The sequence below is a fragment of the Eleutherodactylus coqui genome, chromosome 8 (assembly GCF_035609145.1).
Source record: "Eleutherodactylus coqui strain aEleCoq1 chromosome 8, aEleCoq1.hap1, whole genome shotgun sequence".
Lineage (NCBI taxonomy): Eukaryota > Metazoa > Chordata > Amphibia > Anura > Eleutherodactylidae > Eleutherodactylus > Eleutherodactylus coqui.
The window spans coordinates 150,945,249-150,970,051 of NC_089844.1; the positions used below are offsets into that span (position 1 = coordinate 150,945,249).

The following is a 24,803-nucleotide window of genomic DNA, read 5'->3' on the forward strand; positions in this document are numbered from 1 at the left end:
TATTATAGTAGTTATATTCTTGTACATAGGAGGCAGTATTATAGTAGTTATATTCTTGTACATAGGGGGCAGTATTATAGTAGTTATATTCTTGTACATAGGGGGTAGTATTATAGTAGTTATATTCTTGTACATAGGGGGCAGTATTATAGTAGTTATATTCTTGTACATAGGAGGCAGTATTATAGTAGTTATATTCTTGTACATAGGAGGCAGTATTATAGTAGTTATATTCTTATACATAGGGGGCAGTATTATAGTAGTTATATTCTTGTACATAGGGAGTAGTATTATAGTAGTTATATTCTTGTACATAGGAGGCAGTATTATAGTAGTTATATTCTTGTACATAGGAGGCAGTATTATAGTAGTTATATTCTTATACATAAGGGGCAGTATTATAGAAGTTATATTCTTGTACATAGGGGGTAGTATTATAGTAGTTATATTCTTGTACATATGAGGCAGTATTATAGTAGTTATATTCTTGTACATAGGAGGCAGTATTATAGTAGTTATATTCTTGTATATAGAGAGCAGTAGTATAGTAGTTATATTCTTGTACATAGGGGGCAGTATTATAGTAGTTATATTCTTGTACATAGGAGGCAGTATTATAGTAGTTATATTCTTGTACATCGGAGCAGTATTATAGTAGTTATATTCTTGTACATAAGGGGTAGTATTATAGTAGTTATATTCTTGTACATAGGGGGCAGTATTATAGTAGTTATATTCTTGTACATAGGTGGCAGTATTATAGTAGTTATATTCTTGTACATAGGGGGCAGTATTATAGCAGTTATATTCTTTTACACAGGAGGCAGTATTATAGTAGTTATTTTCTTGTACACAGGAGGCAGTATTATAGTAGTTATATTCTTGTACATAGGAGGCAGTATTATAGTAGTTATATTCTTGTACATAGGAGGCAGTATTATAGTAGTTATATTCCTGTATATAGGGGGCAGTATTATAGTAGTTATATTCTTGTACATAGGGGGCAGTATTATGGTAGTTATATTCTTGTACATAGGGGGTAGTATTATAGTAGTTATATTCTTGTACATAGGGGGCAGTATTATAGTAGTTATATTCTTGTACATAGGAGGCAGTATTATAGTAGTTATATTCTTATACATAGGGGGCAGTATTATAGTAGTTATATTCCTGTACATAGGGGGCAGTATTATAGTAGTTATATTCTTGTACATAGGGGGCAGTATTATGGTAGTTATATTCTTGTACATAGGGGCAGTATTATAATAGTTATATTCTTGTATATAGAGAGCAGTATTATAGTAGTTATATTCATGTACATAGGGGGCAGTATTATAGTAGTTATATTCTTGTACATAGGGGCAGTATTATAATAGTTATATTCTTGTACATAGGGGGCAGTATTATAATAGTTATATTCTTGTAGATAGAGAGCAGTAGTATAGTAGTTATATTCTTGTACATAGGGGGCAGTATTATAGTAGTTATATTCTTGTACATAGGAGGCAGTATTATAGTAGTTATATTCTTATACATAGGGGGCAGTATTATAGTAGTTATATTCTTGTACATAGGGGGCAGTATTATAGTAGTTATATTCTTGTACATAGGGGGTAGTATTATAGTAGTTATATTCTTGTACATAGGAGGCAGTATTATAGTAGTTATATTCTTGTACATAGGAGGCAGTATTATAGTAGTTATATTCTTGTACATAGGAGGCAGTATTATAGTAGTTATATTCTTATACATAGGGGGCAGTATTATAGTAGTTATATTCTTGTACATAGGGAGTAGTATTATAGTAGTTATATTCTTGTACATAGGAGGCAGTATTATAGTAGTTATATTCTTGTACATAGGAGGCAGTATTATAGTAGTTATATTCTTATACATAAGGGGCAGTATTATAGAAGTTATATTCTTGTACATAGGGGGTAGTATTATAGTAGTTATATTCTTGTACATATGAGGCAGTATTATAGTAGTTATATTCTTGTACATAGGAGGCAGTATTATAGTAGTTATATTCTTGTATATAGAGAGCAGTAGTATAGTAGTTATATTCTTGTACATAGGGGGCAGTATTATAGTAGTTATATTCTTGTACATAGGAGGCAGTATTATAGTAGTTATATTCTTGTACATCGGAGCAGTATTATAGTAGTTATATTCTTGTACATAAGGGGTAGTATTATAGTAGTTATATTCTTGTACATAGGGGGCAGTATTATAGTAGTTATATTCTTGTACATAGGGGGCAGTATTATAGTAGTTATATTCTTGTACATAGGGGGCAGTATTATAGCAGTTATATTCTTTTACACAGGAGGCAGTATTATAGTAGTTATTTTCTTGTACACAGGAGGCAGTATTATAGTAGTTATATTCTTGTACATAGGAGGCAGTATTATAGTAGTTATATTCTTGTACATAGGAGGCAGTATTATAGTAGTTATATTCTTGTACATAGGGGGTAGTATTATAGTAGTTATATTCTTGTACATAGGGGGCAGTATTATAGTAGTTATATTCTTGTACATAGGAGGCAGTATTATAGTAGTTATATTCTTATACATAGGGGGCAGTATTATAGTAGTTATATTCCTGTACATAGGGGGCAGTATTATAGTAGTTATATTCTTGTACATAGGGGGCAGTATTATGGTAGTTATATTCTTGTACATAGGGGCAGTATTATAATAGTTATATTCTTGTATATAGAGAGCAGTATTATAGTAGTTATATTCATGTACATAGGGGGCAGTATTATAGTAGTTATATTCTTGTACATAGGGGCAGTATTATAATAGTTATATTCTTGTACATAGGGGGCAGTATTATAATAGTTATATTCTTGTATATAGAGAGCAGTAGTATAGTAGTTATATTCTTGTACATAGGGGGCAGTATTATAGTAGTTATATTCTTGTACATAGGAGGCAGTATTATAGTAGTTATATTCTTATACATAGGGGGCAGTATTATAGTAGTTATATTCTTGTACATAGGGGGCAGTATTATAGTAGTTATATTCTTGTACATAGGGGGTAGTATTATAGTAGTTATATTCTTGTACATAGGAGGCAGTATTATAGTAGTTATATTCTTGTACATAGGAGGCAGTATTATAGTAGTTATATTATTGTACATAGGGGGCAGTATTATAGTACTTATATTCTTGTACATAGGGGGCAGTATTATAGTAGTTATATTCTTGTACATAGGGGGCAGTATTATAGTAGTTATATTCTTGTACATAGGGGGCAGTATTATAGTATTTATATTCTTGTACATAGGGGGTAGTATTATAGTAGTTATATTCTTGTACATAGGAGACAGTATTATAGTAATTATATTCTTGTACATAGGGAGCAGTATTATAGTAGTTATATTCTTGTACATAGGAGACAGTATTATAGTAGTTATATTCTTGTACATAGAGGGCAGTATTATAGTAGTTATATTCTTGTACATAGGGGGCAGTATTATAGTAGTTATATTCTTGTACATAGGGGGCAGTATTATAGGAGATATTCTCGTACATGGGGGCAGTATTATAGGAGTTACATTTTTGTACATAGAGGACGGTGTTATAGGAGTTATATTCTTGTACATAGGGGGCAGTATTATAGTAGTTATATTCTTGTACATAGGAGGCAGTATTATAGTAGTTATATTCTTGTACATAGGAGGCAGTATTATAGTAGTTATATTCTTGTACATAGGAGGCAGTATTATAGTAGTTATATTCTTGTACATAGGAGGCAGTATTATAGTAGTTATATTCTTGTACATAGGGGGCAGTATTATAGTAGTTATATTCTTGTACATAGGGGGTAGTATTATAGTAGTTATATTCTTGTACATAGGGGGCAGTATTATAGTAGTTATATTCTTGTACATAGGAGGCAGTATTATAGTAGTTATATTCTTGTACATAGGAGGCAGTATCATAGTAGTTATATTCTTATACATAGGGGGCAGTATTATAGTAGTTATATTCTTGTACATAGGGGGTAGTATTATAGTAGTTATATTCTTGTACATAGGAGGCAGTATTATAGTAGTTATATTCTTGTACATAGGAGGCAGTATTATAGTAGTTATATTCTTATACATAAGGGGCAGTATTATAGAAGTTATATTCTTGTACATAGGGGGTAGTATTATAGTAGTTATATTCTTGTACATATGAGGCAGTATTATAGTAGTTATATTCTTGTACATAGGAGGCAGTATTATAGTAGTTATATTCTTGTATATAGAGAGCAGTAGTATCGTAGTTATATTCTTGTACATAGGGGGCAGTATTATAGTAGTTATATTCTTGTACATAGGAGGCAGTATTATAGTAGTTATATTCTTGTACATCGGAGCAGTATTATAGTAGTTATATTCTTGTACATAAGGGGTAGTATTATAGTAGTTATATTCTTGTACATAGGGGGCAGTATTATAGTAGTTATATTCTTGTACATAGGGGGCAGTATTATAGTAGTTATATTCTTGTACATAGGGGGCAGTATTATAGCAGTTATATTCTTGTACACAGGAGGCAGTATTATAGTAGTTATTTTCTTGTACACAGGAGGCAGTATTATAGTAGTTATATTCTTGTACATAGGAGGCAGTATTATAGTAGTTATATTCTTGTACATAGGAGGCAGTATTATAGTAGTTATATTCTTGTACATAGGGGGCAGTATTATAGTAGTTATATTCTTGTACATAGGAGGCAGTATTATAGTAGTTATATTCTTGTACATAGGAGGCAGTATTATAGTAGTTATATTCTTGTACATAGGAGGCAGTATTATAGTAGTTATATTCTTGCACATAGGAGGCAGTATTATAGTAGTTATATTCTTGTACATAGCAGCAGTATTATAGTAGTTATATTCTTGTACATAGGGGCAGTATTATAGAGGTTATATTCTTGTACATAGGAGCAGTATTATAGAGGTTATATTCTTGTTCATAGGAGCAGTATTATAGTAGTTATATTCTTGTACATAGGGGCAGTATTATACCAGTTATATTCTTGTACATAGGGGCAGTATTATAGTAGTTATATTCTTGTACATAGGAGGCAGTATTATAGTAGTTATATTCTTGTACATAAGGGGCAGTATTATAGTAGTTATATTCTTGTACATAGGGGGCAGTATTATAGTAGTTATATTCTTGTACATAGGGGGCAGTATTATAGTAGTTATATTCTTGTACATAGGGGGCAGTATTATAGCAGTTATATTCTTGTACACAGGAGGCAGTATTATAGTAGTTATTTTCTTGTACACAGGAGGCAGTATTATAGTAGTTATATTCTTGTACATAGGAGGCAGTATTATAGTAGTTATATTCTTGTACATAGGAGGCAGTATTATAGTAGTTATATTCTTGTACATAGGGGGCAGTATTATAGTAGTTATATTCTTGTACATAGGAGGCAGTATTATAGTAGTTATATTCTTGTACATAGGAGGCAGTATTATAGTAGTTATATTCTTGTACATAGGAGGCAGTATTATAGTAGTTATATTCTTGCACATAGGAGGCAGTATTATAGTAGTTATATTCTTGTACATAGCAGCAGTATTATAGTAGTTATATTCTTGTACATAGGGGCAGTATTATAGAGGTTATATTCTTGTACATAGGAGCAGTATTATAGAGGTTATATTCTTGTTCATAGGAGCAGTATTATAGTAGTTATATTCTTGTACATAGGGGCAGTATTATACCAGTTATATTCTTGTACATAGGGGCAGTATTATAGTAGTTATATTCTTGTACATAGGAGGCAGTATTATAGTAGTTATATTCTTGTACATAAGGGGCAGTATTATAGTAGTTATATTCTTGTACATAGGGGGCAGTATTATAGTAGCTATATTCTTGTACATAGGGGGCAGTATTATAGTAGCTATATTTTTGTACATAGGGGGCAGTATTATAGTAGCTATAGTCTTGTACATAGGAGGCAGTATTATAGCAGTTATATTCTTGTACATAGGAGGCAGTATTATAGTAGTTATATTCTTGTACATAGGAGGCAGTATTATAGTAGTTATATTCTTGTACATAGGAGGCAGTATTATAGTAGTTATATTCTTGTACATAGGGGGTAGTATTATAGTAGTTATAGTCTTGTACATAGGAGGCAGTATTATACTAGTTATATTCTTGTACATAGGAGGCAGTATTATAGTAGTTATATTCTTGTACATAGGGGGCATTATTATAGGAGATATTCTCGTACATGGGGAGCAGTATTATAGGAGTTATATTCTTGTACATAGGGAGCAGTATTATAGGAGTTATATTCTTGTACATAGGGAGCAGTATTATAGGAGTTATATTCTTGTACATAGCGGGCAGTATTACAGTAGTTATTTTCTTGTACATAGGGGGCAGTATTAGTAGTTATATTCTTGTACATAGGGGGCATTATTATAGGAGATATTCTCGTACATGGGGAGCAGTATTATAGGAGTTATATTCTTGTACATGGGGGCAGTATTATAGTAGTTATATTCTTGTACATAGGGAGCAGTATTATAGGAGTTATATTCTTGTACATAGGGGGCAGTATTATAGTAGTTATATTCTTGTACATAGGAGGCAGTATTATAGTAGTTATATTCTTGTGCATAGGAGGCAGTATTATAGTAGTTGTATTCTTGTACATAGGAGGCAGTATTATAGTAGTTATATTCTTGTAAATAAGGGGCAGTATTATAGTAGGTATATTCTTGTACATAGGAGGCAGTATTATAGTAGTTATATTCTTGTAAAAAAGGGGCAGTATTATAGTAGTTTTATTCTTGTACATAGGAGGCAGTATTATAGTGGTTATATTCTTGTACATAGGAGGCAGTATTATAGTAGTTATATTCTTGTACATGGGGCAGTATTATAGGAGTTATATTCTTGTACATAGGAGGGCAGTATTATAATAGTTATATTCTTGTACATAGGGAGCGGTATTATAGGAGTTATATTCTTGTACATAGGGAGCAGTATTATAGGAGTTATATTCTTGTACATAGGGGGCAGTATTATAGTAGTAATCTTGTACATAGGGGGCAGTATTACAGTAGTTATATTCTTGTACATAGGGAGCAGTATTATAGTAGTTATATTCCTGTACATTGGAGCAGTATTATAGTAATTATAGTCTTGTACATACGGGGTATTATTATAGCAATTATATTTTTGTACATAGGGGCAGTTTTATAATAGGTATATTCTTGTACATAGGAGGCAGTATTATAGTATTCATATTCTTGTACATATGGGCCAGTATGATAGTAGTTATAGTCTTCTCCATAGGGAGCAGTATTATAGTAGTTATAATCTTGTACATAGGGAGCTGTATTATAGTAGTTATATTCTTATACATAGGGGGCAGTGTTATAGTAGTTATATTCTTGCACATAGGGGGCAGTGTTATAGTAGTTCTATTCTTGTACATAGGAGGGCAGTATTGTAGTAATATTTTTGTACATAGGGGCAGTATTATAGTAGTTATATTCTTGTACATAGGAGGCAGTATTACAGTAGTTATTTTCTTGTACATAGGAGGCAGTATTATAGTAGTTATATTCTTGTACATAGGGGGCAGTATTGTAGTAGTTATATTCTTGTACATATGGGGCAGTAGTAAAGTAGTTATATTCTTGTACATAGGGGGCATTATTATTGTAGTTATATTTTTGTACATAGGGGGCAGTATTATAGTAGTTATATTCTTGTACATAGCAGGCATTATTATAGTAGTTATATTCTTGTACATAGGGGACAGTATTATAGTAGTTATATTCTTGTACATATGGGGCAGTAGTAAAGTAGTTATATTCTTGTACATAGGAGCAGTGCTATAGTAGTTATATTCCTGTACAGGGAGGCAGTGTTATAGTAGTTATATTCTTTTACATAAGGGGCAGTATTACAGTAGTTATATTCTTGTAAATAGAAGCTGTATTATAGTAATTATAGTCTTGTACATACGGGGTAGTATTATAGCAATTATATTTTTGTACATAGGGGCAGTTTTATAATAGGTATATTCTTGTACATAGGAGGCAGTATTATAGTATTCATATTCTTGTACATATGGGCCAGTATGATAGTAGTTATATTCTTGTACATAGGAGGCAGTATTATAGTAGTTATAGTCTTCTCCATAGGGAGCAGTATTATAGTAGTTATAATCTTGTACATAGGGGGCAGTATTATAGTAGTTATAGTCTTCTCCATAGGGAGCTGTATTATAGTAGTTATATTCTTATAAATAGGGAGCAGTATTATAGTAGTTATATTCTTGTACATAGGGGGGCAGTATTATAGTATTTATATTATTGGACATAGGGGGGCAGTATTATAGTAGTTATATTCTTGTACATAGGAGGCAGTATTATAGTAGTTATTTTCTTGTACATAGGAGGCAGTATTATAGTAGTTATATTCTTGTACATAGGGGGCAGTATTGTAGTAGTTATATTCTTGTACATAGGGGCAGTATTATAGTAGTTATATTCTGTTACATAGTGGGGCAGTATTATAGTAGTTATAGTCCGGTAAATAGGGAGCTGTATTATAGTAGTTATATTCTTGTACATAGGGGGCAGTATTATAGTAGTTATATTCTTGTACATGGGGAGCAGTATTATAGTATTTATATTCTTGTATATGGGGAGCAGTATTATACAATTTATATTACTGGACATAGGGTGGCAGTATTATAGTAGTTATATTCTTGTACACATGGAGGCAGTATTATAGTAGTTATATTCTTTAACATAGGGGGCAGTATTATAGTAGTTATATTCTTGGACATAGGGGGCAGTATTATAGAAGTTCTATTCTTGTACATAGGAGGGCAATATTGTAGTAATATTTTTGTACATAGGGGCAGTATTATAGTAGTTATATTCTTCTACATAGGAGGCAGTATTATAGTAGTTATTTTCATGTACATAGGAGGCAGTATTATAGTAGTTATATTCTTGTACATAGGGGGCAGTATTATAGTAGTTATATTCTTGTACATAGGAGGCAGTATTATAGTAGTTATATTCTTGTACATAGGAGGCAGTATTATGGTAGTTATATTATTGTACATAGGGGGCAGTATTATAGTAGTTATATTCTTGTACATAGGGGGCAGTATTATAGTAGGTATATTCTTGTACATAGGGGGCTGTATTATAGTAGTTATATTCTTGTACATAGGAGGCAGTATTATAGTAGTTATATTCTTGTACATAGGGGGCAGTATTATAGTAGTTATATTCTTGTACATAGGAGGCAGTATTATAGTAGTTATATTCTTGTACATAGGAGGCAGTATTATAGTAGTTATATTCTTATACATAGGGGGCAGTATTATAGTAGTTATATTCTTGTACATAGGGAGTAGTATTATAGTAGTTATATTCTTGTACATAGGAGGCAGTATTATAGTAGTTATATTCTTGTACATAGGAGGCAGTATTATAGTAGTTATATTCTTATACATAAGGGGCAGTATTATAGAAGTTATATTCTTGTACATAGGGGGTAGTATTATAGTAGTTATATTCTTGTACATATGAGGCAGTATTATAGTAGTTATATTCTTGTACATAGGAGGCAGTATTATAGTAGTTATATTCTTGTATATAGAGAGCAGTAGTATAGTAGTTATATTCTTGTACATAGGGGGCAGTATTATAGTAGTTATATTCTTGTACATAGGAGGCAGTATTATAGTAGTTATATTCTTGTACATCGGAGCAGTATTATAGTAGTTATATTCTTGTACATAAGGGGTAGTATTATAGTAGTTATATTCTTGTACATAGGGGGCAGTATTATAGTAGTTATATTCTTGTACATAGGTGGCAGTATTATAGTAGTTATATTCTTGTACATAGGGGGCAGTATTATAGCAGTTATATTCTTTTACACAGGAGGCAGTATTATAGTAGTTATTTTCTTGTACACAGGAGGCAGTATTATAGTAGTTATATTCTTGTACATAGGAGGCAGTATTATAGTAGTTATATTCTTGTACATAGGAGGCAGTATTATAGTAGTTATATTCCTGTATATAGGGGGCAGTATTATAGTAGTTATATTCTTGTACATAGGGGGCAGTATTATGGTAGTTATATTCTTGTACATAGGGGGTAGTATTATAGTAGTTATATTCTTGTACATAGGGGGCAGTATTATAGTAGTTATATTCTTGTACATAGGAGGCAGTATTATAGTAGTTATATTCTTATACATAGGGGGCAGTATTATAGTAGTTATATTCCTGTACATAGGGGGCAGTATTATAGTAGTTATATTCTTGTACATAGGGGGCAGTATTATGGTAGTTATATTCTTGTACATAGGGGCAGTATTATAATAGTTATATTCTTGTATATAGAGAGCAGTATTATAGTAGTTATATTCATGTACATAGGGGGCAGTATTATAGTAGTTATATTCTTGTACATAGGGGCAGTATTATAATAGTTATATTCTTGTACATAGGGGGCAGTATTATAATAGTTATATTCTTGTATATAGAGAGCAGTAGTATAGTAGTTATATTCTTGTACATAGGGGGCAGTATTATAGTAGTTATATTCTTGTACATAGGAGGCAGTATTATAGTAGTTATATTCTTATACATAGGGGGCAGTATTATAGTAGTTATATTCTTGTACATAGGGGGCAGTATTATAGTAGTTATATTCTTGTACATAGGGGGTAGTATTATAGTAGTTATATTCTTGTACATAGGAGGCAGTATTATAGTAGTTATATTCTTGTACATAGGAGGCAGTATTATAGTAGTTATATTCTTGTACATAGGAGGCAGTATTATAGTAGTTATATTCTTATACATAGGGGGCAGTATTATAGTAGTTATATTCTTGTACATAGGGAGTAGTATTATAGTAGTTATATTCTTGTACATAGGAGGCAGTATTATAGTAGTTATATTCTTGTACATAGGAGGCAGTATTATAGTAGTTATATTCTTATACATAAGGGGCAGTATTATAGAAGTTATATTCTTGTACATAGGGGGTAGTATTATAGTAGTTATATTCTTGTACATATGAGGCAGTATTATAGTAGTTATATTCTTGTACATAGGAGGCAGTATTATAGTAGTTATATTCTTGTATATAGAGAGCAGTAGTATAGTAGTTATATTCTTGTACATAGGGGGCAGTATTATAGTAGTTATATTCTTGTACATAGGAGGCAGTATTATAGTAGTTATATTCTTGTACATCGGAGCAGTATTATAGTAGTTATATTCTTGTACATAAGGGGTAGTATTATAGTAGTTATATTCTTGTACATAGGGGGCAGTATTATAGTAGTTATATTCTTGTACATAGGGGGCAGTATTATAGTAGTTATATTCTTGTACATAGGGGGCAGTATTATAGCAGTTATATTCTTTTACACAGGAGGCAGTATTATAGTAGTTATTTTCTTGTACACAGGAGGCAGTATTATAGTAGTTATATTCTTGTACATAGGAGGCAGTATTATAGTAGTTATATTCTTGTACATAGGAGGCAGTATTATAGTAGTTATATTCTTGTACATAGGGGGTAGTATTATAGTAGTTATATTCTTGTACATAGGGGGCAGTATTATAGTAGTTATATTCTTGTACATAGGAGGCAGTATTATAGTAGTTATATTCTTATACATAGGGGGCAGTATTATAGTAGTTATATTCCTGTACATAGGGGGCAGTATTATAGTAGTTATATTCTTGTACATAGGGGGCAGTATTATGGTAGTTATATTCTTGTACATAGGGGCAGTATTATAATAGTTATATTCTTGTATATAGAGAGCAGTATTATAGTAGTTATATTCATGTACATAGGGGGCAGTATTATAGTAGTTATATTCTTGTACATAGGGGCAGTATTATAATAGTTATATTCTTGTACATAGGGGGCAGTATTATAATAGTTATATTCTTGTATATAGAGAGCAGTAGTATAGTAGTTATATTCTTGTACATAGGGGGCAGTATTATAGTAGTTATATTCTTGTACATAGGAGGCAGTATTATAGTAGTTATATTCTTATACATAGGGGGCAGTATTATAGTAGTTATATTCTTGTACATAGGGGGCAGTATTATAGTAGTTATATTCTTGTACATAGGGGGTAGTATTATAGTAGTTATATTCTTGTACATAGGAGGCAGTATTATAGTAGTTATATTCTTGTACATAGGAGGCAGTATTATAGTAGTTATATTATTGTACATAGGGGGCAGTATTATAGTACTTATATTCTTGTACATAGGGGGCAGTATTATAGTAGTTATATTCTTGTACATAGGGGGCAGTATTATAGTAGTTATATTCTTGTACATAGGGGGCAGTATTATAGTATTTATATTCTTGTACATAGGGGGTAGTATTATAGTAGTTATATTCTTGTACATAGGAGACAGTATTATAGTAATTATATTCTTGTACATAGGGAGCAGTATTATAGTAGTTATATTCTTGTACATAGGAGACAGTATTATAGTAGTTATATTCTTGTACATAGAGGGCAGTATTATAGTAGTTATATTCTTGTACATAGGGGGCAGTATTATAGTAGTTATATTCTTGTACATAGGGGGCAGTATTATAGGAGATATTCTCGTACATGGGGGCAGTATTATAGGAGTTACATTTTTGTACATAGAGGACGGTGTTATAGGAGTTATATTCTTGTACATAGGGGGCAGTATTATAGTAGTTATATTCTTGTACATAGGAGGCAGTATTATAGTAGTTATATTCTTGTACATAGGAGGCAGTATTATAGTAGTTATATTCTTGTACATAGGAGGCAGTATTATAGTAGTTATATTCTTGTACATAGGAGGCAGTATTATAGTAGTTATATTCTTGTACATAGGGGGCAGTATTATAGTAGTTATATTCTTGTACATAGGGGGTAGTATTATAGTAGTTATATTCTTGTACATAGGGGGCAGTATTATAGTAGTTATATTCTTGTACATAGGAGGCAGTATTATAGTAGTTATATTCTTGTACATAGGAGGCAGTATCATAGTAGTTATATTCTTATACATAGGGGGCAGTATTATAGTAGTTATATTCTTGTACATAGGGGGTAGTATTATAGTAGTTATATTCTTGTACATAGGAGGCAGTATTATAGTAGTTATATTCTTGTACATAGGAGGCAGTATTATAGTAGTTATATTCTTATACATAAGGGGCAGTATTATAGAAGTTATATTCTTGTACATAGGGGGTAGTATTATAGTAGTTATATTCTTGTACATATGAGGCAGTATTATAGTAGTCATATTCTTGTACATAGGAGGCAGTATTATAGTAGTTATATTCTTGTATATAGAGAGCAGTAGTATCGTAGTTATATTCTTGTACATAGGGGGCAGTATTATAGTAGTTATATTCTTGTACATAGGAGGCAGTATTATAGTAGTTATATTCTTGTACATCGGAGCAGTATTATAGTAGTTATATTCTTGTACATAAGGGGTAGTATTATAGTAGTTATATTCTTGTACATAGGGGGCAGTATTATAGTAGTTATATTCTTGTACATAGGGGGCAGTATTATAGTAGTTATATTCTTGTACATAGGGGGCAGTATTATAGCAGTTATATTCTTGTACACAGGAGGCAGTATTATAGTAGTTATTTTCTTGTACACAGGAGGCAGTATTATAGTAGTTATATTCTTGTACATAGGAGGCAGTATTATAGTAGTTATATTCTTGTACATAGGAGGCAGTATTATAGTAGTTATATTCTTGTACATAGGGGGCAGTATTATAGTAGTTATATTCTTGTACATAGGAGGCAGTATTATAGTAGTTATATTCTTGTACATAGGAGGCAGTATTATAGTAGTTATATTCTTGTACATAGGAGGCAGTATTATAGTAGTTATATTCTTGCACATAGGAGGCAGTATTATAGTAGTTATATTCTTGTACATAGCAGCAGTATTATAGTAGTTATATTCTTGTACATAGGGGCAGTATTATAGAGGTTATATTCTTGTACATAGGAGCAGTATTATAGAGGTTATATTCTTGTTCATAGGAGCAGTATTATAGTAGTTATATTCTTGTACATAGGGGCAGTATTATACCAGTTATATTCTTGTACATAGGGGCAGTATTATAGTAGTTATATTCTTGTACATAGGAGGCAGTATTATAGTAGTTATATTCTTGTACATAAGGGGCAGTATTATAGTAGTTATATTCTTGTACATAGGGGGCAGTATTATAGTAGCTATATTCTTGTACATAGGGGGCAGTATTATAGTAGCTATATTTTTGTACATAGGGGGCAGTATTATAGTAGCTATAGTCTTGTACATAGGAGGCAGTATTATAGCAGTTATATTCTTGTACATAGGAGGCAGTATTATAGTAGTTATATTCTTGTACATAGGAGGCAGTATTATAGTAGTTATATTCTTGTACATAGGAGGCAGTATTATAGTAGTTATATTCTTGTACATAGGGGGTAGTATTATAGTAGTTATAGTCTTGTACATAGGAGGCAGTATTATACTAGTTATATTCTTGTACATAGGAGGCAGTATTATAGTAGTTATATTCTTGTACATAGGGGGCATTATTATAGGAGATATTCTCGTACATGGGGAGCAGTATTATAGGAGTTATATTCTTGTACATAGGGAGCAGTATTATAGGAGTTATATTCTTGTACATAGGGAGCAGTATTATAGGAGTTATATTCTTGTACATAGCGGGCAGTATTACAGTAGTTATTTTCTTGTACATAGGGGGCAGTATTAGTAGTTATATTCTTGTACATAGGGGGCATTATTATAGGAGATATTCTCGTACATGGGGAGCAGTATTATAGGAGTTATATTCTTGTACATGGGGGCAGTATTATAGTAGTTATATTCTTGTACATAGGGAGCAGTATTATAGGAGTTATATTCTTGTACATAGGGGGCAGTATTATAGTAGTTATATTCTTGTACATAGGAGGCAGTATTATAGTAGTTATATTCTTGTGCATAGGAGGCAGTATTATAGTAGTTGTATTCTTGTACATAGGAGGCAGTATTATAGTAGTTATATTCTTGTAAATAAGGGGCAGTATTATAGTAGGTATATTCTTGTACATAGGAGGCAGTATTATAGTAGTTATATTCTTGTAAAAAAGGGGCAGTATTATAGTAGTTTTATTCTTGTACATAGGAGGCAGTATTATAGTGGTTATATTCTTGTACATAGGAGGCAGTATTATAGTAGTTATATTCTTGTACATGGGGCAGTATTATAGGAGTTATATTCTTGTACATAGGAGGGCAGTATTATAATAGTTATATTCTTGTACATAGGGAGCGGTATTATAGGAGTTATATTCTTGTACATAGGGAGCAGTATTATAGGAGTTATATTCTTGTACATAGGGGGCAGTATTATAGTAGTAATCTTGTACATAGGGGGCAGTATTACAGTAGTTATATTCTTGTACATAGGGAGCAGTATTATAGTAGTTATATTCCTGTACATTGGAGCAGTATTATAGTAATTATAGTCTTGTACATACGGGGTATTATTATAGCAATTATATTTTTGTACATAGGGGCAGTTTTATAATAGGTATATTCTTGTACATAGGAGGCAGTATTATAGTATTCATATTCTTGTACATATGGGCCAGTATGATAGTAGTTATAGTCTTCTCCATAGGGAGCAGTATTATAGTAGTTATAATCTTGTACATAGGGAGCTGTATTATAGTAGTTATATTCTTATACATAGGGGGCAGTGTTATAGTAGTTATATTCTTGCACATAGGGGGCAGTGTTATAGTAGTTCTATTCTTGTACATAGGAGGGCAGTATTGTAGTAATATTTTTGTACATAGGGGCAGTATTATAGTAGTTATATTCTTGTACATAGGAGGCAGTATTACAGTAGTTATTTTCTTGTACATAGGAGGCAGTATTATAGTAGTTATATTCTTGTACATAGGGGGCAGTATTGTAGTAGTTATATTCTTGTACATATGGGGCAGTAGTAAAGTAGTTATATTCTTGTACATAGGGGGCATTATTATTGTAGTTATATTTTTGTACATAGGGGGCAGTATTATAGTAGTTATATTCTTGTACATAGCAGGCATTATTATAGTAGTTATATTCTTGTACATAGGGGACAGTATTATAGTAGTTATATTCTTGTACATATGGGGCAGTAGTAAAGTAGTTATATTCTTGTACATAGGAGCAGTGCTATAGTAGTTATATTCCTGTACAGGGAGGCAGTGTTATAGTAGTTATATTCTTTTACATAAGGGGCAGTATTACAGTAGTTATATTCTTGTAAATAGAAGCTGTATTATAGTAATTATAGTCTTGTACATACGGGGTAGTATTATAGCAATTATATTTTTGTACATAGGGGCAGTTTTATAATAGGTATATTCTTGTACATAGGAGGCAGTATTATAGTATTCATATTCTTGTACATATGGGCCAGTATGATAGTAGTTATATTCTTGTACATAGGAGGCAGTATTATAGTAGTTATAGTCTTCTCCATAGGGAGCAGTATTATAGTAGTTATAATCTTGTACATAGGGGGCAGTATTATAGTAGTTATAGTCTTCTCCATAGGGAGCTGTATTATAGTAGTTATATTCTTATAAATAGGGAGCAGTATTATAGTAGTTATATTCTTGTACATAGGGGGGCAGTATTATAGTATTTATATTATTGGACATAGGGGGGCAGTATTATAGTAGTTATATTCTTGTACATAGGAGGCAGTATTATAGTAGTTATTTTCTTGTACATAGGAGGCAGTATTATAGTAGTTATATTCTTGTACATAGGGGGCAGTATTGTAGTAGTTATATTCTTGTACATAGGGGCAGTATTATAGTAGTTATATTCTGTTACATAGTGGGGCAGTATTATAGTAGTTATAGTCCGGTAAATAGGGAGCTGTATTATAGTAGTTATATTCTTGTACATAGGGGGCAGTATTATAGTAGTTATATTCTTGTACATGGGGAGCAGTATTATAGTATTTATATTCTTGTATATGGGGAGCAGTATTATACAATTTATATTACTGGACATAGGGTGGCAGTATTATAGTAGTTATATTCTTGTACACATGGAGGCAGTATTATAGTAGTTATATTCTTTAACATAGGGGGCAGTATTATAGTAGTTATATTCTTGGACATAGGGGGCAGTATTATAGAAGTTCTATTCTTGTACATAGGAGGGCAATATTGTAGTAATATTTTTGTACATAGGGGCAGTATTATAGTAGTTATATTCTTCTACATAGGAGGCAGTATTATAGTAGTTATTTTCATGTACATAGGAGGCAGTATTATAGTAGTTATATTCTTGTACATAGGGGGCAGTATTATAGTAGTTATATTCTTGTACATAGGAGGCAGTATTATAGTAGTTATATTCTTGTACATAGGAGGCAGTATTATGGTAGTTATATTATTGTACATAGGGGGCAGTATTATAGTAGTTATATTCTTGTACATAGGGGGCAGTATTATAGTAGGTATATTCTTGTACATAGGGGGCTGTATTATAGTAGTTATATTCTTGTACATAGGAGGCAGTATTATAGTAGTTATATTCTTGTACATAGGGGGCAGTATTATAGTAGTTATATTCTTGTACGTGGGGAGCAGTATTATAGTATTTATATTCTTGTACATAGGAGGCAGTATTATAGTAGTTATTTTCCTGTACTTAGGGGGCAGTATTATAGTAGTTATATTCTTGTACATAGGAGCAGTATTATAGTAGTTATATTTTTGTATATAGGGGCAGTATTATAGTAGTTATATTCTTGTACATAGGAGGCAGTATTATAGTAGTTATTTTCTTGTATATAGGAGGCAGTATTATAGCAGTTATATTCTTGTACATAGGGGGCAGTATTGTAGTAGTTATACTCTTGTACATAGGGGCAGTATTATAGTAGTTATATTCTTGCACATAGGAGGCAGTATTATAGTAGTTATATTCTGTTACATAGTGGGGCAGTATTACAGTAGTTATAGTCCTGTAAATAGGCAGCTGTATTATAGTAGTTATATTCTTGTACATAGGGGGCAGTATTATAGTAGTTATATTCTTGTACATAGGGGGCAGTATTATAGTAGTTATATTCTTGTACATAGGGGGCAGTATTATAGTAGTTATATTCTTGTACATGGGGAGCAGTTTTATAGTATTTATATTCTTGTACATGGGAAGCAGTATTATAGTAGCTATTTTCTTGTGCATAGGAGGCAGTTTATAGTAATTATATTTTTCCACTTATTGGGCAGTATTTTTTTTTTATGTGACTACCGAACATAGTGAAGTACAGGTGCTCAGCAGTCTCCCGCAGTTGCCGGACTGCTGCTTTATTCATTTAAGAGGTGCATGGGACCCTGTTCTTATGAGAAGTAGTAGACCCCACCAATCAAACATATATCCCCCATACCTGTAGTGTAAAAAACATTCAGATTGATGTATAAAATAATTTGCAGCCTTCACTGCCCCCTGTTGGATGGCCTGGGATATAGCTACACATGCAGGTTTGGGTGTGTGTATCCACTGTGGCTGAGCAGAAATGATAATAAATTAAATCAGTGATGTAAAAAAAAGATTTTTACCAAAACCATTGAAATAAATAATGGAGCCGTTGCCTATAACAACCCTTCCAAGGGGGAAAAGTCCTCCGTACAGTAAGTGCCGATCTGGTTGCTGTGGGCTGATCATCTGCTTTTTCAATGCTCTAGTTTTATACATCTCATCTCATTCACAGACCAATCGAGAAGCGGCTATACAAGAAGAATCTACTAGTAGCAACTATTCCATTCAAAAGTCTAAGTTGTGCATTGTGGTCACATGACTCATTAGCCGTGGAGAAATCTAGATGTACCTATGAAGACCCTCTAGCGATCTCTAGGATGCCATTCACACAGGAATGCTTCCAGGTTGTTTATATTGGAGCCTCAGTATTTGTCAGATTTGAATATTTTCTTAATGGCTAACGGCAGCGTGACGCTTACGGGATTCATTGCAAACTAGTATGGTTCTCAAGAGCTCCCTCTACTGGCATTGTTCAGCTACAACAGCCATACACACTGGTCAAAGGCGTTTCCATTACATTAGAAGGACACTTGGGGCTGGCTGCCAAGTTTTAACCTGGCGGGAAGCACACAGCACTGGTCTGTTCATGGAGACCCTCATGCAGGAAAAACAGGAACTGTGTGCAGAAATTGTCAGACACGCATAAGAGACATCCGCCTGCAGAATGCAAATACTTAAAGGGGCTTTCCAGGTGAAAAACTATTGATGACGTATCCCCATGATAGGTTATCAATAATTAATCACTTGGGACGAGCCGCTTGGCATCCCCATGATGCACTGATTGCCCAGCCCACTGTCAATTCACTAGGCCAAACATCATCATAGGAGAGGACAGTGTCATAACTGGCTTCACTTTCACTGAAATCAGTGTGAGCTGAAGCATCTATTACAGGTCTGCCTCTTCTGCCTCTGACACCGGGTTGACAGTTTGTTATGTAAGTGCATTGGAGAGGGGTTGTGCATGGGAAAAGGGTTAATCATATTAATCTTTGCCTATGGCAGGCCCTAATATGTGGATGTAAAAATACAATATACTGCAATACTGGAGTATTGCAGTATATTGTAGAAGTGATCAAATAAAAGTTCATGTACCCTAAGAACACTAAAAAAGTGTATGATTTAAGTAAAATGTAAAAAAAAATAAAGTGGCAAATTTAAAAATACCCTTTCTTCATTTTTCCACAAAATGATAAAAAAACAAACATATTTGATATTACCGCATCTGAAAAAGCCTGAACTTTCTAAGGCCGTTGTCCACGGCCATGATGGAATATCGCTAGTGATATTCCGCATAAGGGAGGAGGGGGAGCACTGACAGATAGGCTTACCGTGGCAAATCGCAGCATGCCGCGATTTTTGTCCGCGGGTGGAGAATCGCAATGATTCTCCGCTCGTTGACGTCGGGTTTTGCATTCCATAGTTAGCCCATGGAAAGCGTGTCATGCCAGGTCCGCAGGTGATTTATCACTGCGGATCTCGCAATGACAACTCGCCCGTGGACAGCCAGCCTTAGTATCACATTATTTATCAAGCACTGTCAAAAAACAGAAGTACATAATGCCAACATCACATTTCTGGTCACCCCACTGCACAATAAAAGTAAATAAAAAGGGATGAAAAGTCTGTACTCAAAATGATGGCATTACAAACTAGGGCTCGCTCTGCAGAAACAAGTCCTCACACCCCATCGCCGGAAGAGTGAAGCAAGAAATAATATATTGGAGCCGTAAAACAGGGCACCCAAATACCGGGATGTATAGAGTTAAAGGAATGTCACCTTTATTGAAGCCACACCAGGGCTTGATGCCAACGTTTCGGCTGTCGCCGCATCCTTCGTCAAGTCTTTACGGAAGAGTAAAGGTGTCGGGGGGCTCCGAATAGAACTACAGAAAGCATTTTCCTTTTTTTTTAAAAGTATTTATTTTTTCTCCCTAAGAAGTAAAAAAATGAAAAAAACTCTAAATCTAGAATCCTGGTAACGGTAGCGGCATACAGGATGAAGGTAATGTCATTAAGTCACCATTTACACCACAATAGCACCCCCCAAAAAATGGCTTATATGCACTTTTTTCTATTTCACCGCACTTAAAAATGTATATATTATACGGCCCATTAACTGGTACCATAAAAACTACAACTTGTCCTGCGAAACCAAACCAGCGCTCGATGGCTGCCGACGGGCAAAGACATGGTTTAAAAGAAGTTCTAGCTCTTGGAACGAGGGGGTGAAAAAAACAGAAACCCAGAAAATCTCTAATAGTTAAAGCATTAAATGTGACCCTGTGCACAGGAGCACCAAGATAAAACATGTCATTTTTATTCTATAGTAGAAATACTGCAGATAAGGCATTTTCTATCATTTAGGGGAAAAACTAATAAAACTGAAAGATAAAGTAATGTTCCTAAATGTTGTGTGAATGTGGCCAGAAGCAGAATAATGGCGTCACTTCAGCTCTACGGCGTCACATCTCACACCGTGATATAAGGATATCCATATAGTGAACCTGCAGCTACATCTGTCACCATGGCGACAGCATCAGTGACCGACCAATAGGATCGCAGCATTGGTGTTTGAAAGTCTTCCAACTGTCACTTGTGCTCAGTCTCTGCGTGATCTCAGGTAATGGAATGATGTCTCTTCTATGTTCTAAGGGGTTGTGCCAAGGTATACAGTTATCCCAAATTATCAGTGGGGGGCCGATGGCTCCATTCACCCAGGGACTGACCAGAACTGTGTTTTCGGGATCCGTGGGTTTCCCAGCAGTCGGACCCCCGCTGATCATAAAGTTACCCCCTCCTGTGGATCCTGTGGAGAGGGGGCTCTTTATAACTTGGCACAACCCCTTTAATTCAGAGTTCTAGAAATTTCCTGATGACTCCATTGTATTATATCCCTGTAGTGTAACCCAAAGATGTCTCCAGTATAAGCACCTGTGGGTGGAGCCGGGGCGGTTATATAATGAACGGCAGCAGCAGGGTCCTGTATACTAAATGACTGGGACCAGCATTGTATGAGGATAGCGCCCCCTAGTGCCATTCACTGGCTTCCCTCCTTTAATAGCGCAGACCTGCTGGCGATCAGTTGATTACACCTGAGCTATCACCAGGTGACTGCCCCCAGCAGGAGTAATGTAGTACTACATGGTGCTCATATAAATAACTGGGCATCATGTAATACAGGGTCACTCCGTCTTACAGAGCAGGAACCCATCTTTAACCCCTTGTGGAAACAGCCATTATTTGCCTTTTCATTTTCATGTTTTATGTCTCCCCCTTCCAAGAGTTGTAACGTTCAGGTTTTTTGTCGTTTTTTTCCGAGTTGACATATCTGCATGAGGACTTGTTTTTTTTGCGCTACATATTGTACATTTCACTGATACCAATTACTGTACCATATAATGTATTGGAAGACTTTTACGAGAACTTTTCTCACCACTTTTTTCGTTGTGCTTTGCATGTGATGCAGATTATCAGAGACAATGTGGACTACAGAGCCCAGCAGCTTCGGATTTGGATCAGGTAGGACTCTTCACATTGTATTGATGACTCTACATGGTCTTCCTCATCTGCCATTAGGGATAGCTCTCCCAGGGCCGGGACAATGGGTAGGCAGGGGGCAAAATAATTAACCCAAGCAAGAGGGACCAGGGTACACCCAACGTGTTTTGGCCGAACAGCTGCCTTCGTCTGGGGCGCCCCCTTATATGGGTTAAACATTTTTATTCATGAATTTGTGATTTACAATAAAGATATGGTTTTATATTATGGTGTGATAGGCGTCTTTCTTTTTTGGTTTATGTCTTGTTGTGTAGACAAGTCTATGGGTTTGTACATTAGATGGTATATATAGTCAAATGTCCTGCTGGTATATTGGTTTCCGACATAAACCACTGATGGAAGGCTGGAATACCTTCCAATGTATAGGAGTACCCTGGGATATGTTGCTTAGAGGCTCCCAATTTATTAGACATATACAGGGTGGTATATATATATGTATGTGTGTGTGTGTGTGTGTATATGTATATATATATATGTATATATGTGTGTATATATATTTCTCTTGTATAGTTGTATATTGAGTCATGTCTCAATAGGCTCCTTTGGTCTGTGTTGGGTGAGTGGATCCTGATGGATAAGTTTGGCACATTTATATCTGAATGATGCAGAGTGGACACAAGGCACACAGCAGTTGTGAACTTGACCTTAGTGGTGAGCACAGGTTGTAAGAGGTGGCCCATCTGGACAAGTGCTTCCCTAAAGTATATGGTCCTGGGGATCGGTAATTGCGGTGGGTTTGGATATTGGAACAGGTGACCGTGTAGTATGTGTTGTACACCCCTAGTCGAGAGGTCTTTTTATAAGAGCGGTCTATACCTATGGTTCTCCTGAAGTATTGTAACTACAACTCTAAGCATGCACTCACAGCTATAGGCTGCCATGGCATGCTGGGAGTTGTAGTTTCATGCACTCACAGCTATAGGCTGCCATGGCATGCTGGGAGTTGTAGATCTGCAACCCCAGGTTGCGGATCCCAGGTTTATGGAGAAACCAGGGGGACAGCAACAAGCAAGTCAACCATGACCAGAGTGTTTAGACACACGGCTGGCCAGTTAGCTGAAACTTTGCCCTGGGTCCATGTACTTGGATACATGTTCCTGGTACCATGAAGATGGGAGATCAGGGTGGAGATAGAGAGAACAGATGGCTGCTAACTGACCTTTATACGTCCTACTCTGAGCAGTGAGCAGGTTACATATATTGGTCAGTTTTGTGCCTCTTCCTCTACATTCATGATTGGGCTCATTATCTGCTTGTTCTCTCTCTTCAGCTTATGCCAGCGTCACGTCGGCGGAGGAGTTCCGACTGGTGACGAAATGTATGCAACTCCTGCCGTCCCCTCTCTTCAAGAAGGAGGTGAGTAAATGTGCCAGCTATCATGGACATGTATATATGTAGTCACCTGAGCACACAATTTACTGACCCACTGTCTTTTAAGCGCCTCATGCCAACAAACCCTGAAGCCCAGAGACCATATCGGCCAACTCGTGAAGTTATCAGACCAAGACCAACAAAGGAAGAGTTGGCACTGCGAGCAAGAGCAGCCATCGCTCGCATGCTATGTGAAGGGCTGGAAGATGAAGATGAGGAAGAAGAGGAGAAGGAAAGAGAAGAAGAAAGTGAGAACATTCAGGATGAGGAAGTAGAGGAGAAGAAGGAGGAAAGAGAGGAAGAAGATCTTGAGGATGAGGAAGAAGAGGACCAGGAATCCAGCAGTGAGGTTCCATCTGACCCACTGAGAGGGATTCAGGACCGGTCACTGAGAAGAAGCAGGATCAGGCAGCGCTCCATCCGCCACGACAGCCCCCGCATGTGGGGCAAGAAGAACATCATGTGGACGATCCTGCGAAGAACCCTCCTCCTCTGAACTATTGCAGTACCATCAGCAATAGTAATAATAATATAATAATAATGTAATTCTAATCTTTATAATTGTAATTATAGTCACAATAATAAATTAATAGTAGAATAATAAAAATAATAAGATCAGCAATAATAGTAGGAAGGGATTTGATCCGGGGTTCTAGGACCGATCGCCTTTTCCCGGGGTCAAGAAGGAATTTTCCCCTGGTCACCAATTGGCTGAATGTGTCCAGGGTTTTTTCGCCTTCTTCTGGATCAATAACTGTAGTGTTAGGGTTAGTGTAATATTACTAATAGTGTAGTACTAATGTAATAATAGTGTAATGCTAGTAATGCTAAAAAATACCTTCTGTATAAACAATGTAATAATATTAGATGTAGGTTAAATAATATAACAGGAAATCATAAATGTTGTAAATTCTTTTAGAGGCTTTGATCCGGGGTTCTAGGACCGATCGCCTTTTCTCGGGGTCAAGAAGGAATTTTTCCCTGGTCACCAATTGGCTGAATGTGTCCAGGGTTTTTTCGCCTTCTTCTGGATCAACAACATTAGGGTTACTTATAGTGTAATATTATCATAGTATTAATAGTGTTAGTATACAGATAATAGTGTAATTCTAGTAATTAGGAGCAATAGTAGTAATCTTAAAATGATACAATACTTATAAGGTTTATTATATAGC

The 24,803-nt window shown here is 34.7% G+C and overlaps 1 protein-coding gene across 2 annotated transcripts in view; it reads left to right on the plus strand.

Annotated features, from left to right (window-relative positions):
* The window catches only part of LOC136577623 (uncharacterized), a 65,946-nt gene extending 41,816 nt beyond the window's left edge, over window positions 1-24,130 (plus strand). The window contains exons 1-4 of one of the 2 annotated variants that reach the window (XM_066577542.1): window positions 18,913-19,043; window positions 22,166-22,218; window positions 23,528-23,613; window positions 23,696-24,130. In XM_066577542.1, the coding sequence (XP_066433639.1) occupies window positions 22,179-22,218; window positions 23,528-23,613; window positions 23,696-24,124 (555 nt within the window). In that variant the 5' untranslated portion in view covers window positions 18,913-19,043; window positions 22,166-22,178 and the 3' untranslated portion in view covers window positions 24,125-24,130. Of the gene's footprint in view, window positions 1-18,912; window positions 19,044-22,165; window positions 22,219-23,527; window positions 23,614-23,695 lie in introns of those variants that run through there. The other variant, XM_066577541.1, reaches the window with a different exon arrangement.
* Window positions 24,131-24,803: the final 673 nt, after the last annotated feature.